This window comes from Ambystoma mexicanum, chromosome 6p, assembly GCF_040938575.1.
Source record: "Ambystoma mexicanum isolate Mex_15411 chromosome 6p, UKY_AmexF1_1, whole genome shotgun sequence".
NCBI lineage: Eukaryota > Metazoa > Chordata > Amphibia > Caudata > Ambystomatidae > Ambystoma > Ambystoma mexicanum.
The window spans coordinates 489,345,404-489,363,630 of NC_090935.1; the positions used below are offsets into that span (position 1 = coordinate 489,345,404).

General features: G+C 47.3%; 1 protein-coding gene across 4 annotated transcripts in view; it reads right to left on the reverse strand.

Annotated features, from left to right (window-relative positions):
• Nucleotides 1–18,227, reverse strand: part of IL6ST (interleukin 6 cytokine family signal transducer) — a 612,349-nt gene that overhangs the window by 362,197 nt on the left and 231,925 nt on the right. For all 4 annotated transcript variants that reach the window (XM_069627291.1, XM_069627294.1, XM_069627293.1 and 1 more), the window contains one exon: nt 13,534–13,693. In XM_069627291.1, the coding sequence (XP_069483392.1) occupies nt 13,534–13,693 (160 nt within the window). The remainder of the gene's footprint in view (nt 1–13,533; nt 13,694–18,227) is intronic.

Here is an 18,227-nt window from a genome sequence, read left to right on the forward strand (position 1 = left end):
ACCAACTTGCTAGCAATAACATATTTGCATCACAGATTTAGTGGAGCAAGTATCCATCCGAGTTCCATCTCGGTGAGAGCTTTAGTTCAGATTTGACCGTTTTTCGCACTTTTGGTTGGGTACCCAATGTCAGATTTGTCCACATTTTTCTTCATATATGCGCATGACATCTGGGCATAATCCTGTGAAGTTTCATATTTCTAGCATCATCAAAACTGCTACAAAATCCAAATTTCTGTAGTCATGTCTCTGAACATAGCACAGAGTTCTGAGTAGTTTCAAAAGTTGACTGGAATTTTCATGTTAACAACCCAATATTTTACAGATTTTTACAATTTTGCACAGTTCTCTGTGAGTCTTTTTAAAACATATACTTTCTTGTGTTTTAAAGAAACACATATCTGTCTGTCCCACCCCCAAAGTTTTGCTGGGCCAAGAGCAATCCAGGCCTCTCTTCCTGCTGGCAGGGGTTTCTGTTGACACTTCAATTTGCATACCCTTTCATTCCAGGAAGTCTATCGTCTATCCCCAGAGCAGCGGAGCAAAATCTCCTCCCCCCCCCCCATTAACATCCAACTGAGAGTTCCTGGCTTTGCTGAGAAGGAGAGCAGCCTTTGTTGGAGCAAACTGTGGGATGTGCTTTGAAGTCCTCTGGCTGGTATCAGTTCACTTTAAAACCCAACTTGTTTAAATTTGTCTTTGATAAAATAAACATACATTTTTTAAAATAGGCAAACAGATCTTGAATTCCAGTCTTTTTAAAACATAGAGATTAGATAGTGGCAACCTATATTGCATTTGATGGCAAGTCACTTCTTTTCAACAGTTTGATTTTAATGCAAGTTTTAAACTGCCAGTGTAATTAAATGACAGCTTTGACACAGGCGGCCAGCGGTACTGCGCCCATATTCTGACAGATTTCCACAAACAAGCACACTTTTTAATGTGGATATTCTCTGATAGATTCTGCTTTTCCTGACATGGTGCGCTTATGTGGATTCCTTAAATAAGGTGATGGTTAACACCCATCAAGGATGTTGGATCTTTTCTGATGTTTGGGAACCATTATTTTGCAATTTCAACAGCCACAGAAAAACAGATTTTAGAGCACTTCTGGTTTTCCTGGCAATTAAGCACTGCCTTTTCAGGTAGTTACATTTCCCTCTGTGGGCAGCCCAATGACAGGTTTTGGCAGTGTGGCCTCCTGTTCCCCACTGACGAAGGCAAAGTAGATTGGCATCCAATTTTTCCGGTTTCCCTGCGCACAGGGCTTTTTGCAGCCATTCTGTTGGTTCTGGTGAAAGCAGCGCACAGTGATGTTGCAGGGCAGAGCCTAGTGGGTCATTCATCCCACAACACGGTCTTCCTGCACTCCAAAAAGCCAAAAGGAAGACAGTCAGGGGGTCTTCTGATGGCATCTAAAAACTCAACAATTAAAGCCATAATCTCCATATTTAACAACATAATGGGAATTCAGGCTTGCAAAGTCGGTTTAAAGTTTGATATGCCAAATTCTGACTAACATTAACTGGAACACCACCTACTCTGCAATCCAGGTCTTCCTGGCAACACTGTCCTCGCTGTTGGAAAAGATCAAAATAGAGTTTGGAGGAGCGAAAATAGTTTTTGCAGGGGACATTAACACCCAGTGTATGCAATTGCCAAAGGGGAAAGAAAGAAATAGTGGGGAAAAAAATCCCCCAAAAAGGTAGAATCTGGGTACTTTTTTTAGACTCGTGGGGATTGAAGATGCTAAATGGATCCATGGGGAGGGGGGGGGTGAGAATTCCCCTTCTGCCCCTACCTGGCATTGCGGCAAGTCACCATCGACATTGGATTACATCTTTGTATCGAGAGGATTATTCTCCTGCTGTACATCCCTGTCTATAAAACAGGAGAGGGCGAGTGATCACTCTCGCCTAGAGCTGCTGCTCCCCGAATTATCAGTTATTCCATCTGACATCCATTGTCAAGAATTATTTAGTAAAAAGGGGAAAATACAGCTTTACACATATCAGCAGGGAGGGAAAATATTAAACAGTAATTTGGAGAAAATTCCAGAATTACCTGGCTGGACAACTGCCAAGTGGCTAAATTTGTGAATTCCATCTGGTCCACTTTGTCACCTAGTGAAACCTCAGGGAGGGAGGGGTGGGGGTGTGTGGGGGGGTAAAAAAAAACCCACATCCATAGATTTGATTAAGAAACCTGGCCGAAGAAAAAAGGAACTTAGGCAGAAGCTGCAAAAGTTGACGAGCATGCAACTCATCCCCAAGAGTTTTAGAATAGAGGTTAAGTGATTTAACCAAGAATATATACATTGGTCAATAGATCGTAGGATGTTACGTCTGCAACAGGATGGGGAGACGATGCTGCAGCTAGTAAATGAAAACAAATCTAGAAACTTCTGGTCGGTTATCGGCCAGTTGGAATCTCATTCTAGTAGCACTCCATGTAATTTGGTATCAGAGTCAAGGCGGTTCGAATACCTGACAAAAAAACTTTGAGAACCCCCAAAAAAATTTGCAGAGTGTTTTTAGATGTTCCTTAGCACTTGCCCTTTGAGAAGGAAAACATAATGGAAATAATACTCAAATCATCTGTCTCTAGAGCTGCCGGTCCGAATGGTATCACATATCAAGTCCTTAAGAACAATCAACACTTTGGTCCAGGCTGTTAAATTAGCTCTTTAAAGAGATACTTGCATGTCAAATGTTTCCCTCCTCATGGAAGATCGCAATAGTTGCGGGGGGGCGATCAGTTACAACCTGCAAATTATCGCTCGATCACTCTCCTGGACATAGAAAGCTAAGTAATTATGAAACTCCTGCTGAAAGAACTAACAAAATGGGTGGAAAGTGTGCAGATTCTGTCTCAAACAGGGTTTAGACAAGGGTTATCCACCGCCCTGAACAGGCTAGTATTGAGTCTGGTCAGTGAACACACTATGGGTAAAGGAGATCTTCCATTATACAGGGCCTGGGTGGACCTCTCAAAGGCCTTTGACCTGGTCGACAGAGCACTCCTCTGGAACAAACTGAGGGGAAGGGGGATTCTGGAGGGTTTGCTGGTGATGCTGGTCAAACTGCACAGGGACACCTCGTTGAGGGTGTGTCTTGATGACAAGGGACACCTGTCAGAGCTCATCAAGGTGGAGAGAGGTGTCAGAGGGGGTATTTGGGGGCTCCCCTTTTCTTTAACTTGTTCTTGGCAGAAATGGGCAATTTCCTAGTGTCATTTGCGTCGGCCAACCCAGAAATTAATGGAAAGAGGATTCACTGGTTGGCCTATGCTGATGACATCTTCCTGTTGGACAAAACAGCCATAGGTCTGCAGCGCTTATTAACAAAACTAGGCGAATATGCAAGGATAAACGACTTGTCCATTAACCCTACAAAATCTAAGATTGTAGTCTTTAATCACGCACGTAAAAAGATCCATTATTCCAACTGGGCTCGGGAGGGACAAGTTATTCCAAGAGTGGAAGAGTTGATCCATCTAGGGTACAAGATATGCGCAACCCCAGCATCCCCAGCAACCTACAAAGCAGAGTCAAAAGCTATTCCTGTGATCCTGGTTTAGAGGCGAAGCCACTGCTCTGGTATATAAACTGGAGCAAACTGGAAGGCCTTTTATGGAAGAGAGTTCTTGGACTTCTAGCCTGAGATTTGAACTGGGTTTAAAACCGTTAGGTTCCCTAGTAAACTGGAAGCTGATCTCTATCGCCAGATTGTCACTGCTGAAATTGGCAAGCTTTACAGTGACATTCAGGTCCACCTTGCGCTTTCTATCCAGGATACTCACCAACTTGGAAATAACGGTGAAGGAGATTCTAGCAAACGCGGATACAAATCCTGAAACATTAGTTGTCAACCCTCTGAAAGTAAAAAAGGTAGTGGAACAGAATGACTGGACTGCAACAGTCAAAACCTGAGAAATACAGTTCCTACAAATTATTTTCTGTCAGTTGATAAAAAACTGGGTCACCTTCCAAGATACCTGGTAAAATTCCCAGACCGGCTGGTCAGAAAGAACTTTTAGTGTAAGATTGAACCTAGCTTATACTGGGGAAGTCCTGGCTAAGCGAAGGCAAGGTGAGGGGAGGAAGCTTGCAAACTGCAAAATATGCGACAATCCACTAAATCAAACATTGAAACACCTGCCTATGGAAAGCGAGGGAACCTGGCCTGTTAGAGCGGCCCCGTTTAGGAGATTCGTAGACAGACGAGGGACTGATCTCAGAATCCCTTTGGGACAGACTAATCTCTGGGCATGAAACAGCTCTAACAATTACAGTTGTACTAGTTCTAGAACGTTGCAACATAGTCACTTGAAAACCTCTGTAATGGAACCAGGGACCAAGGGTGGACTGCTTGACAATTGTACGGGAAAGGAAATGGGCGGTCAGAGTCTCTCTTTTGCTTGGCAATCATAATCGAGTATGGGGATTATGACAGTTTTAGTGAAGAACTGTTTAAGATTACTATAACAAAGGAGATGGAATGTGAAGGACGCAGTCCACACTGCAAGCTAAACTCATTGCTTTAATTGTTTTAGTTTTGCCATGATGTTGTGGTGAATTAGTTTTATTTTCAAAGTTTTAATGTAATATCTTTTTTTTGTAAAGGTTGTTGAAACCATATACAAATAAAAATAAATTAAAAAAAAGAATTCCAGTCTGTTTCACAATACTCTGGGGTCCTACGGGACAAGCAGAGGGGGGTAACCAGCCAGAGGCTACACCAGAGGGGACCCCCCCTCCCACCACTCAAGAAGAGTTCCAGTCCAGGGAAACCAGTAGGGTAGGAAGAGCTTGTTGAAGCGGGAGCATACAGCCCACTGCAGATCAAACCAACTACAGGATCAGGACCACAGCCCCTAGGGAAAAGTGCTCACAGTGCTGGATCTCAAGAAACTAGGTCAAGCAACAGAAGGTGCACAGGCGAGTGTGGGTGTCAGTATAAGGTCACAATGGCTGCAGCTGGGAACTATGAGAAGGGACTTAAAACCACAACCCAGCAAGGATCCAGAGGACCAAAAGGTGCAACAAATGGAGCACTTGAGTGAAAGGCTCATGAGGTAAGAGCATCTGCAGACCTGACTGCGGTGACAGGAACACTGAAGAACCCAACAAAAGGTTCCAGGTCATCTCAGGGAGGACAGGCAGTGCAACCAGCCAGCAGGAAATTGAATTAGAACAGGGGACACAGCGGAAGGTGAGCCAAAATGTCCCAAGAGCGAAGCTGAGCAGTGGCATAAAGGCAGCCGATTTACAGGCCAGGAGCACTCCCCACCTCAAGGCACTTGATACAAAAGGATGTTGCAGGAGGGCATTACTGCAGACCAGAAAGATGCCCCCCATAAAGGGACAAACGGTCCAGACAGCTAGTACAACAACAGAAGCTAAGGAAGATTTAAAGATGGGATTCGACCAGCAGAGAATAAGCAGGGAGCAAGGGTAAAAGGAGCCAATGTCTAACGGGCATGGCTCCACCAACATCCTTGGCTGCAAGATCATCTTCAGCAGCTGTGTTCTGGAATCCACAAATAGAAACACAGCAATGCAGGGTTGCTCCCACTGATAATATATTCACACAGGATATTGTCTAAGCCAGACTTCCAAACACAGGTGAGCACAAAAAGGGTTAGTTGTCCATATAAACCATCACAAACATTAGCTAACCCACACAGGATGTAGATTGGGAGTTCAAATTAACTTTAACCCACTTTATCGCACAACTGAAGGTGTTGGAGGGCTCAGGGTTGAGTCTGTATCAACAAAACTGCCATGCTGGCTTTGCCAAAACAGCCTTATTACCCGAAATGCAGCAAGAATGGCTACATCCCTAAATCACATCAGACACCAACCTTCTTCACAGTACACCATCAGGGGGACAGTCGCTCTGGGGCCAAAAATGATAGGTTACTCACCGTAGTGACCAACGTATAGTCCTCTTTCCTCCATACTGCATAGGCGTCCCTTCCAAGGGACGGGAGACAGAACCTTTTCCACTAGAAAAACCTTCTTCCCCTTTAAATTTAGAAGCACGCTGGGGTGCAGCCCTAGGAGCATACGCTGCCCTGACTGTCCTCCGGCGCCACACCTCAGTCCCCATAGACGCATCGACAATAGAACAACATTGCCTTATGACACCAGTTTTATTGGGGGGAGGATGGTAGGACGTATGGAGGAAAGGGGACTAAGAGTACGTTAGTCACTACATTGAGTAACTTCTAATTACTTAACGTCCCGCCCCCTTTCCTCCACACTGCATGGGCCATTACAACAATGTTGCCCCAGGGTGGAGAGGAGACCCTTCTTAAGCAAATAGGTTCCTAAGAACCGCCTGTCCGAAGGTGACCACCCCGCTTATGACTTGCCAGCGGACATGCCACTGGAATGCCATGGGCGTTGCCTTGGCCTTGACTATGTGGGCGTGCATGTTGGCCGGGGATTGGCTTATGCTTACCCTTGCATGCTTCTTTGATAGCCGAGACCATCCACCAGACTATGGAGTCCTTGGAGGCCTGATAACCTGGCCTTGAACCTCAGAAGGTGACAAATAGGGCGTCTGACTTGCAGAAGCGCTTCGTCCTGTCCAAGTAGAATTTCACGGCATGCCTGACATCCAGGCAGTGCACAACTCTCTGCGCCTCGTTCTTAGGTTCTGCAAAGAACGTAGGAAGCACTATTTCCTCGTTTAGATGGAAAGCCGACGGCACCTTAGGCAGGAATGCTGGGTGTATCCGCAGGACTACTTTATCCCTGTGAATGGTAATAGAAGGTTCTGAGGCAACCAGTGCCTGGATTTCGCTGATTCTGCAAGGCAAGGTGAGGCCGACTAGTAAGCCATCTTAAAGCTTGATGTCCTCAGAGCCAAGGAACTCAAGACTATGTTCAGTTCCCATACAGGGTGTGGCCTATTGCTGGGCAGGTAGAGTCTGGCGAGTCCCATCAGATGCTTCTTGACAATCGGATTTGGAGGAGAAGACCTCTTCCTTAGAGTTCCTGTAAGCCACGATGGCTGAGAGAGTTAAGTGTGGCAAGTGTCCACCTGCACGCCTGAGTGGGCGAGGTGCGCCATGAAGGAGAGCACGTTGTCCAACGTACATGCAAGAGGGTCAATATTCTTAGAGTCTGCCCAATAGCAGAACCTGCTCCACTTGCTCCTATACTGGGCCCTGGTAGCCTTGCTCCTTGCACCCTGTATGATCTCTAGATTAGCCTGGGAGAGGCGGAGCTGCCTTAGCGTGACCTGCTCAGGAACCACGTTGTGAGGGCTAGTTTCTGTGGCGCGGGGTGGATGGCCCTGCCCCCCTGCTGTGCCAGAAGATGGGCTGGGCCCGTCGGAAGGTGAGTAGGTGGCATCTCCGAGACATTGAGCAGCTCCGAGAACCATGGCCTGGCCGGCTACCAAGGAGCTATTAGAATGATGCCGAGTTGGCGAGACTCCTTGATCTTGCATATCAATCTGTGAATCAGCGATGTGGGAGGAAAGGTGCTGTCACGGTACCTGCCCCCAGACATCAGGAACAGACCAACCAGCCCAGGGTATTGGCACCCATGGGCACCTTCAAGGCCCCCAAAGGATTCCCTAAGGGCTTCCTGGATTCGGTCCTGGCGCCGTTGGCACCACGCTCATGCTGCCATCTCAAGTAAGGCAGTTTTCAAAGGGAGAGAACCACCTGCAGACCAGGCTGAAAGAACTACTTTACCAAGGAACTACTTGCTAGGGTGTGGTTGGAGGGACTACTTTACCTGGGGACTACTTCTTGAAGGCTATATAAAGCATACCTTCTTCAGTACAGAACACGCTTTGCATTATTCTGCACTCCTGCAGCGTAACGCTCACCGTGTCTGCAAACTCCAGCCCAGTCTTCAGCCACGCCCATCAGGTTCTCTCGAACTACCTGCAAGGAAGGAAGAGAGAGAAGAGATCAGAACAAGACTCTTACCTGATGCGCCATCTCGTTCGCTCTGGAGTCTCCGCTTCTGCTGACCTGAAAAGGAAAAGACACCAGGTTAGCTGCGCAACGCTAATACTTACCAGAAGGCTGCTCATTCCAGCGATCCATCGAAGCACCATCACTCGATCGCCGCTCTGCCACCAGATCGCCGCTCCGGAGCTGCCGCATCTGTAGAACACAAAAGACATCAGGTTAGCCACGCAGTGGGGAAAGGCCTCATTCAGACTTTTAAATCTTGCGCAGCGCCACTACTTACCTGAAGGCAGCACATCCTCGCGGTCCCGCAAGACATCACCATGCAATCTCTGTCTTGGATATACCGCACCTGAAGAATACAAAGAACAGCAGGTTAGTTGCGCAGAGAACAATAAAGTATGGAAAGACTATTGAATAACGCTGGCGCAAAACCTACCTTGGAAGCCAGCTACCATTACGGAACAGACCCCGCTCCATATTAAGCACTGAGGGGAAACCTGTAAGGAAGAGGCACAGGAGTGAACTTTTGGCAACTTGAACTCTTAAGAAATCTATACTTTGGAATAAAGACTTACCCACTGAGTCACAGTTGTCTGGAACTCTGCAGGATCAGTGAAGTAACTAGATCCTTAAACTACTATGTACCCCTGCATACAGTCGCAGGATGGAGAGCCCGCCATTCATAACATAAAGGCAACCTGCTTTCGTGATGAAAAGGGGAATCAGAGGGGGGCACAAGGAACCACTCAACACCGGACTGTCCAGCTCCGTTCGGCGCCCCTGTGGAGACCGGGTGAGCGTAACAGGTATATGCCGGCATGCCGTTCCACTGAATCTGAAATGCGTCGCCCAGGGATCCGGTGCCCTGTCCCTGCCACGAGACGGACTGTTGGCACTTCTTGTTGTGGCAGGTGGCAAAGAGGTCCACCTGGGGGTCTGCTGAAGATCTCTTGCAGCGCAAGGTCGTTTAGTTGCCACTCGTAATGGTCCGCCCCCAACCTGCTGAGCCTGTTCTCCTCTAGGTTAGATTCCCCGGGAAAGTAGACTGCCGTGAGGTAGATGTTTTGCAGGGCCCATTTCCACATGCTGATTGCCAATCTGCACAGTGGAGGGGATCTGTTGCCTCCCTGTTTGTTGACATAGTTCATGCTAGTCGAGTTGTCTGTCCGAATGAGGACAACCTTTCCCCCCGATAAGCGGAAGGAATACTCTGAGCGCTAGCCAAATGGCTAGCAGCTCCAACCAATTGATGTGGTATTCCAGCTCTTTTCTAGTCCAGGTGCCGTGGACCCAGTGGTTGTCCACGGTTGGGAGGGGGCGGGGGCGAGAGAGAAAGAAAGAGAAAGGAAAGAGAAAGACAGAGAGACAAAGAGACAGAGACAGAAACAAAGAGAAAGAGACAAAAAGAGACAGAAAAAGAGAGACAAAAGACAAAGAAAGATAAAAGACAAAGAAAGACAAAAGACAAAGAAAGATAAAAGACAAAGAAAGATAAAAGACAAAGAAAGATCCGTAGTGATGGTGCTCTGCGGGGAGGGAGGCCGGAAGGGCTTGCCCATCCACATGTTGCAGTCCATGGACCACCATGTGAGGTCCAGGTGAAGAGATGGAGGAACGTTGATCAGCTTGGCATAAGAGCCCCGCTCCTGGTTCCATGATACCGCAAAGTGCAGCTGTATCCTCCTCATCCTGAGCCTCGTGTGGGGGGCGGCCAATAGGACCGCTGCCATGAGACCCAGTAGGTGCTGGTACCACCAGGCTGATGTCACCTCTCTGCTGAGGAAGTGAATCATAGCCCTCTGGATGGCTGTGATTGTGTCCTCCGATGGAAAAACTTGCTCGGAGCAAGTGTCCCATACGAGACCCAAAGAGGTCAGTCTCTGCGTAGGCTGCAGCTGCGACTTCTTGAGATTGAGCAAAAAGCCCAGATCGTGCAGTGTGTTCATAAGAGCATGGGAAGTGTGGTGCACCACTTCAGGAGATGTAGCCCCGATGAGCCAGTCATCGAGGGACGGGTAGATGTGGAGACCCTGAGGAGGGCCACCACTGTATTCATCAGCCTGGTAAAAACCCTGGGGGCCGATCTGAGGCCAAATGGAAGCACCTTGTATTGGAAATGGTAGCCCATGATCCTGAATCGTAGAAAATAATTATGAGACTGCCAAATCGGGATGTGCACGTATGCGTCCTATGGATCCAGGGAGCACATCCAGTCTCCCTTGCACAATGTCTCCACTATAAAAGCTGGCATAACCATCTTGAATTTTTGTAGAGGTAGGGAGAGGTTGAGGTTGGAAAGGTCCAGCACAATTCTCAGGCCTGGTTCTTTTTCTGAATGGCGAAAGTCCTGGAGTAAAAGCCCAAGTCTCACTGGAAGGCTGGGACTTCCTCCACTGCCTGGCTCTCAACGAACAATCTGATCTCTGCCAAAATAGTTGCTGTCCCAATCTGTGGGAGGGGAAGAGGGGAGAGGCTGGGATGGGCAGGCGGCACCCCATGGATACTACGGAGAGGATCCAGGGGGCCGCAAAATTCTGGCGCCCGAAATGTGCATGAAGAGCAAGCCTGCCCCCCACTGGAGACACGTGGACCCGGAGGGGCGTGTCATGCCTTCTTTCCCTCCGAGGCTGTTGCAGAGGAGGGGGGACTGGAAAAAAGCCCTTAACCCCCCTCACCCCTTTTTTGTTGCTTGCGCCGATGTGGAGTCGGCGAGCGATCCGTTCTTGGAAGCCGCGGAACCCTCCGTATGAATGCCCCATGTTGGATCACTGCTGCGACTTGGTGTACGATTTGGGCATGGTCTTTGTAAGGATGGATAAAGACTTGGCCGTTTGTGAGCTGTTTTTCTTTTTATGCAGCTCCTCGTCCAGAGTGGAAGAGGTCACCTCCCTCGAACGGCAGGTTTAATATGCATTGATGGACATCCGGGATGAATTTAGTAGCACAGAGCCAGGCTGTTCTTCTCATGTCCGTGGCAACGCAGATAGCACAGCCAGAGGTGTCAATTTGGGCCACATGATGTCTTGTGCCACCATCTTGGCCTCAACCATTCCCGCCTTGAAACGTGATTGGCTATGCACCGGAAGCTTTGCAAGGAAATGGTTGGCTTGACGAAAATGTAGGGAAGCATTGGAATACAGCTTCTTCTCGTATGTCTCCAAGATCTTCTGCTCCTTGCCTAGCAGCGCCGCAGAGGAAGAGGTGGAGGACGATTGAGGTTTGGAGTATAGTGATGCGGCAGCAATCACTGAGGAGTGCGCGAGGATGGGCAGATAGCAAGAGCATATCCCCCTCCATCTGCCTGTACTTGGCATCCAGGTGTCAATTGACCGGCTGGACCGAGTGGGGCTTGACCACCCCTTTTTTGCCACGGCGACAAAGTCTTTCTGCATAGGGATTCCTGTCCTAGCAGAGGGGTGTAGCATGAGGACTTCTGTGAGGACCCCCCCTCTGCTGGCTGCTCAACCTTGGGTTGGGGCAGGCCCAGGTACTCCACCAGCCCTGAAAGACATTTGTGGAAGGCCGTAGGCTGATGGTGTGTCGGGGTCCTCCTCTTCTGTGTCCACCTGGGGGTCCGGAGGATCCGGTACCGGTGGAGGAGTGTTGGGAGCCAGAAGCTTAGGTGCAGACACCGTAGCCAGAGGCTGTGGTGGAGGCTGGTACGGAACCACCTGTACAATCAGTTGGGGGGGTGGGGTCGGACAGGAGGCGGAGGCTGTCCTGGGGCCGGTGGAGCCTGCGGCGCCGGAGCCATAGGAGGAAGCATGTCCCTAATGGCATCCCTGAGGATGACCCCCCCCCAATCCGAGGAGATTTCATGAACCCGAAGAACCTTTCAAATAACCTGTCCTCGCAGGCTGCAGGGGTGGTAGGTGATATTGATGGGGTAGCGGGAGGCTGCTGGAGCCGCTGTGCGCCCTGCCCATATGGACGCAGCGGGAACCTGCCCTGCACAAATGAAGGATAGGCTGGCGGCCACGTACCTGGTTGACACCAGTCCCACCTTAACACACGTTCTTCGACCTGCTCCCTTTCCTGATGCGGCGGACGGGTGCCAACGTCTGGCAAGGTGGCCATCTTGTCGAGCTGCCTTCCACGTGTCTGCGTCGTGTTGCTCGTCTCCTTGTGCTTAGCCTCATCCAGGACACGAGTGTGGATCATGAGGCCTACCCTGCTCCTCAGGCCGAGGCCTGGTAGCCGTTACACCCTCGGCCGAGAAGCCGATAGAGCTGCTTTTAGGCATCCCCTCTGACATATTGCCGGTACTAGGGTGTGGCCCCTCGGGTGAAGACCCGGTAAGAGAACCTTCCGGTCCCTCAACCCTGTCACCGGGCGGATCCACCGATCCCTCGACCTGTAGCTGAAGTAGCCTCGGTAAACGTGCTGGTACAAGAACCTGAGCAGTCCCTCCCGCGCGGGCGAATCCTTGGAAAGTAGTCACCCTTGCGGGGTGCGATGGAGAAGAGTGGCCCTACCTTGGGCCTGGATCGATGATAGATGAAGTTCTTCAGGTCCTCTGGAGGCGATTTCTGGAAGAGCTCCCTCCACCCGACTAGCCTGTTCTTCAGAGACGTTGAGGAAAGGGCATTTCACGCGGTTCAAGCTTGCCAGCCGTGGTCTGGGCCAAGGCAATGTAGGCAGAGGGCGTGGGGGCCTGAAGTTGACAAGAGCCCGTCGGAGGATGGGCACCTGGTGAACCCTGTGGAAGTCGAAATGCACCGGGGAGGCACATGACTCCTGAGGCCCGAGGACCTGAATGATAAAAGACAAAATTATAGAAGTAGTAGTATCCGGACGTGGAATTACATGGCCGAAGCCAAACCCAGGAGCGCTGGTGAATTCGACCCGTTCCTGTCGGCGCAGAAAAGGGGACCCAGGTGTGGCACCGGAGGGCAGAGTCAGGGCAGCGCATGCTCCCAGGGCTGCACACCCGCGCGCCTCTAAATTTAAATGGGAAGGTTTTTCTGGTGAAAGGGGCTCAGTCTCCCATCCCTTGGAAGGGACGCCCATGCAGTATAAAGGAAAGGGGACGGGACGTAAGAGTGTGGGGTGTGCCAAATGCAGCCCTGCACTTGTAATCAAATGGGCTACTAAGGGCAGCTCACCAGAAACACTGTTCAGTAGAAGTCCCACTGCTTACAAATTAATACATAAATAATAAAGGAAGCCAGCAAACCATTCGGAGGATCCGGACGTTAAACAGCCCAAATTCTCAACACCTCACATATAAAATAGAACAACATACACTCATTTAAATTGGAACAAAGTGCCATATCCCCCTCCATGAAAACACTCCCTCCCCAGATCCCCTTAACGCCATCTGAATGCACTTATGTCCTCGCAATAGTAGTTCTTCCACCCGCCTGCCTGTATATGTTACACACCATTCCCCTTTGACGCTACACCCTCTCGCTGTTCTATTTCACCCCTTGTCGTTTGGTCAATTTGCCACTGGTTTATGTTGCAAACTGCCTCACTCACCCTTATTTCCATGTAAGGCATCTGGAGTCGGGATTGCCATGCACTGTATCCATGTTTTGTATGCACTTCTGTTAGAGCACACAGTCTCATAAAGCAATAAATACTTACTAGCTTCAGGTGTGACAACATGCTCTCCTTGACTCCAATCACTCCAAAATCCCAATCCATCCGACTTCATACATTTGAGTGACACTGTATATTCCGTATATGGCTTAAGTCCTTGAAGCGTAAATGAGGTTTTGCTGGAAGGTGTATCTTCAGGTGGCACCTGCAAAACAAACTAAATGAACAACCCATCTTGTATCTGCACTGGAATGTCAATCTTGCTTGAGCACATTTCAATCTGTTTCAAATCAAAGCAAAGAATTAAATTACAACATAATAAAAGAAAGTGTTGGATGTGACCAATTACTTACAAAAAGTTACATTTGATCAGACTCAGCCACAAGACAGATCAAGTGCATGCATACACTTAAAATAGCATATTATTACAAGAAATAAGATGCTCCTTTGCCAACAATTGCTTCCAGTTGCTCCTGTACTCTTCTTTCTGTCCTTCAATCATTAAAAGTCTTCATTATCAATCTTTAATTTGTATTCCCTTCTCTCATCACTGCAGTCAATTTTTCTACTCTGAACTGACTTAGGCCAGTGTTGCCACATCACTCCTCCTCACATGCTGTACAGATTCCAAAATGTTCAATTACTACGCTAAACTTTCACATTCTCCTTTTACCCCCGCCCCCCTCTTCAAACTCATTCCTAGCCATTAGTATTCTAACATTGCTTCCTTTATGTTTAGGACTTTAAACTCTCACATTTTAATCAGGTTGCCACATCATCCATCTCTTTGGTTTGGTCTTTTTTTGACAAACCACATCCTTAAAGGATGGATCACTTAAATCATGGATGGATGAATAGGGCAAAACACGAAACTTCACTTTTAAAAAGGAAAACCAAAACCTTTTAAATAGTAATTATTTTGATTTTATTTATTTTTAAAATCAGAAAAAAATATTTCCTGGGTCATCAACAAACACACACTAGTCTCACCCCCTTAGCCTCTGCAATGGATGAAAAACTGTTCAAGAAGGATTTTCCTTATTGACGTTTAGCTATACATACCAATAATATGTGACTTGTCTCTGCACTTACCTTTTTACAAGTGATATTTACCCCAAAACCACTTTAAGCATGTCATTAACTTAAAATAACTTGCAGCAACAGTGAGCACTTAAGTATTGTGACAATCAACGTGACATAGTCCAGAATGACAGATCAATATTTTCAGGCAGTGTGGCAGTTGAGGAGCTCGCATAAAGCAAACAAAACCAGAAATAAATACTTCATAATCACAGCTTTACTCAATGTATTGGGTGATGAAATCAGTGATAGCCCCCTCATGGAAAACGGAGGGCTAACAATCCTGCAGAGAAATGCAGTAAAGACAATCAATACTCTTTGTCCCGGCAGAGTGTGCTATTAGTATGCATCTTCTTGCCCAGTACACAATATGAATGCTTTGTACCATACATGAAACAGCTGCGGGTGGTGGGGGCGCATGGGAGGAGGGGAGATAGCGTGTTGGAAACACTCAACCACTTAATTTTGGATAGGCGCTACATATCGCTTAAATCAATACCCATGAATCCATAGATTTTTTTCTGGAAGCACCAAACAAATTCCCGTAGGAACAGCTCTGTGCACAGGAGGCTATCCAGTTCAGCTATATCCGACAACATGGAAGCCCTGAAGGCGGAGACTGCCAGACAGTCTCATGCCAAATGTATGAAGCAGCCTCATTCATTATACATGAAGGACATGCTGTGGTAGCCATACGGTCAAATTCATTTTTTTAATCATACAATACATTTGAAAAAGTAGTCTAAACTGTACAAGTCTGTGCCTATAGTTCAAGGAAACCATGTGTGCCTGGGCATAAACCTTAGCCCATTTCCACCATCAATCTCAAACCCTTATGTTGCCTCAAGATATCCTTGCATGATGCATGACATCTCCAAGCAATTGCCAGTGTACACACAACAGCAACTGCATTCTCCTGTGGGTGCAACAGGATAGCATTCAAACGTCTGGCAAGTTCCCAGCAGATTCAGACATACATTACTCACCGTAATCACATTTCTGAGGATTGTATCTGCTTAGATTCACATGCTATGCATATAGTCTGTCATCTAGTGGTAATCTGAGGATTGCGTCTTTTTTTCAAAGATCGAAAAGGGACGTTGACATAGGCGTGACTAACACCATCGTTTGTGTACCCACAATCCTTCACACATCGAGGTACAAATGGTTGTTTTTGTTCTGCCGTGTGGCAGCCTTACTAAGTGAGTGAGTACAGAAGAAAAAAGGTGTAAATTGTCCATGTTCCTTCTACTCAAAGAGGGCAAGGAAGGGTGGGCGTATGTGAATCTAAGCAGATCCATTCATCAGAAAAACGGTTATGGTGGGTAATGTAGGTCTTCTGATGCCTGTGAATCTGCTGAGAATCACATGATGTGCATACACCAGCGAGCAGTACACGGAGATGTTGGGGGATGTGTGAAGGAAAAGGAGCAAAGAGATGTCTTAGCACTGCTTCTCCCACCTGAGAATCAGACCTAGAGTATGTGTCTAGGCAGTAGTGTTGGGTGAAAGTATGAACAGAACTCCAAGTTGCTGCTTGGCAAATAGATTCTAGAGGAACATTTGCAATGAATGCAATGGTAGCCCCTGTGCCCGGAGTAGAATGAGCTCCAATCGTAAAGGGTAAGTGTGTCTTGGCCAGAGAGTAGCACGGCGTGATGCATTTAACAATCAATTTGCAAACAGCAGATTTTGAGACAGGATCCCCTTCTCTACCAGATGCCACCGAGACAAAGAACTGTTTTGGTCAAAGTAGTATACTACCGCTCTCCTAAGATCTAGTGTATGGAGGCTTCTTTCAGCCTAGTTAGTGGGGTTCTGAAAATGTAGGAAGTTCGATAGGTTGGTTTACATGGAACGTCCGAGATGAATTTAGGCGCAAAACGTGGGTGCGTGCACAAAACCACCTTATCTTTGTGAATAATCACAAATGGATGCTAAAGTGAGAGAGCTTGCAATTCGCCAACTCTCCTTACAGAGGTAAGAGCCACCAAGAAGGGGGTCTTGTAGGTTACGACCGTAGGTTACGGCCTTAAGCATTAGTTCAAATGGAGAACCCATTAATCATGTGAGAACAACATTCAAGTCCCAGCCAGAAGTTGGGTTAAAAATAGGAGGGTGCAGTCTCTTTACCCCTTCAATGAAGGCCTTAATGACGGGAATCTGCAGATTCCCAAGTTCCAGTTCAGGGTAGCCACCGAAGCAGCATTGAGATCTGGTCAGTGGATGTGCAACCTTAGAACGGTCCTGAGAAACCTCTGCTGTCAAGACACTGGTACAGGACTAGTTGATGCCACCAGTCCAATGGAGAAATGCTGCGTCCAGGGTCATCCCTGCTCCCATGAGAGCTTCACCAGCAGATGGCTTGGGTAATGTTGGTGGTTTTCAGCAGCGGTCCTCCAGTGCAGTGTCAAAATTCCTCTCTATAGTGGGCAACTGCCAGAGCTCCCCCTTTGTCCAGATTAACAGGTAAAGGGCTGTCAAATCACGGACAGCCACTTACTCCACATCTGCCCAGCTACAGACATTCCCTGGAAGAGATGTACACTGGGAGTCACAAGCACTGTGTCAAGCAATTTGGTCCTTCACAACACTTGCTGGGAGTCCTGGCAACACCCTGCTAAAGTGCAAACTCTTATATGAGAGTTTGTGAGGGCAGAAAGTCTGCCAAAAAAGCAAGATGGCCAAAAGACCGGGGGTGGATGGGTTTGAGCCATTGTGAGTATATGGCACTGAAATAGGCATTGGAAAAAGATATAAAAGACTGCCACCAACCTGTCCTAGGCATGACACAAAGGCATAGAAAAATCTTGCAGACAACAGGGAAAAGGGCTACAAAGTAGCCCTGGTACTCCTCTTATGGTGCGTTAATTTACAAAAACAAGAAAACAAAATGGGAGAACCACTCAGCCAGATCCAAATGCCTTTTTGGCTGACCACAACCTCCAAAATAAACGAGCTGAGCAGTGAGGTGAAGTAAAATACCTTGCATGCCTCAAAAGATCAGCCAGAGTTCCAAGACATGGCGAAACATGCTAGGGGATCCATTGAAATCAATGGTGGGAATGCTGAAAAAGAATCTTTCCCTGACACGAACATAATACGATTAGCAATTCACAAACATGTGTGGAAATTGTCGTCCATTCAACACACCCCGAAACCAAGTCATAACATTAATGCAATAGGAAAATTGCCAATTAGACTAGAACAAAATATCACATTCATGATTATTTGATCAGAACTTTCAGTACAGGTAAACAAACAAGGATAATAAGATGAAAAAATAAATGTTAAAAGTTTCTTCATAATTATCATGGCATTAACATAACGCCCACATGTATAATCCTACGCTTTTCATCAGTGTCTCAATGCTCGAAATTCTTTCTGCAATCAAGCTTGGTGTTGCCAAAACATTGATGCACACGTTTCATTAAATACTTTTCACAACAGCTTTTTTTGGTCTGATCTAAACATGTTACAGATATCCTACAAGTCTATAAATTATTTATGGAGGCTGCAGGCTTTTGGTGAGTTAACTTCAAAAGCATTAGCAAATTTAAAATGCATGGCGTGTGTTTTTTTTCTGGCAGTGTCATGTAACCTTCACTCCAAACTCCATTCTGAGCGCCAGTTACAATTTTCCTACTGACTGCTTTTCA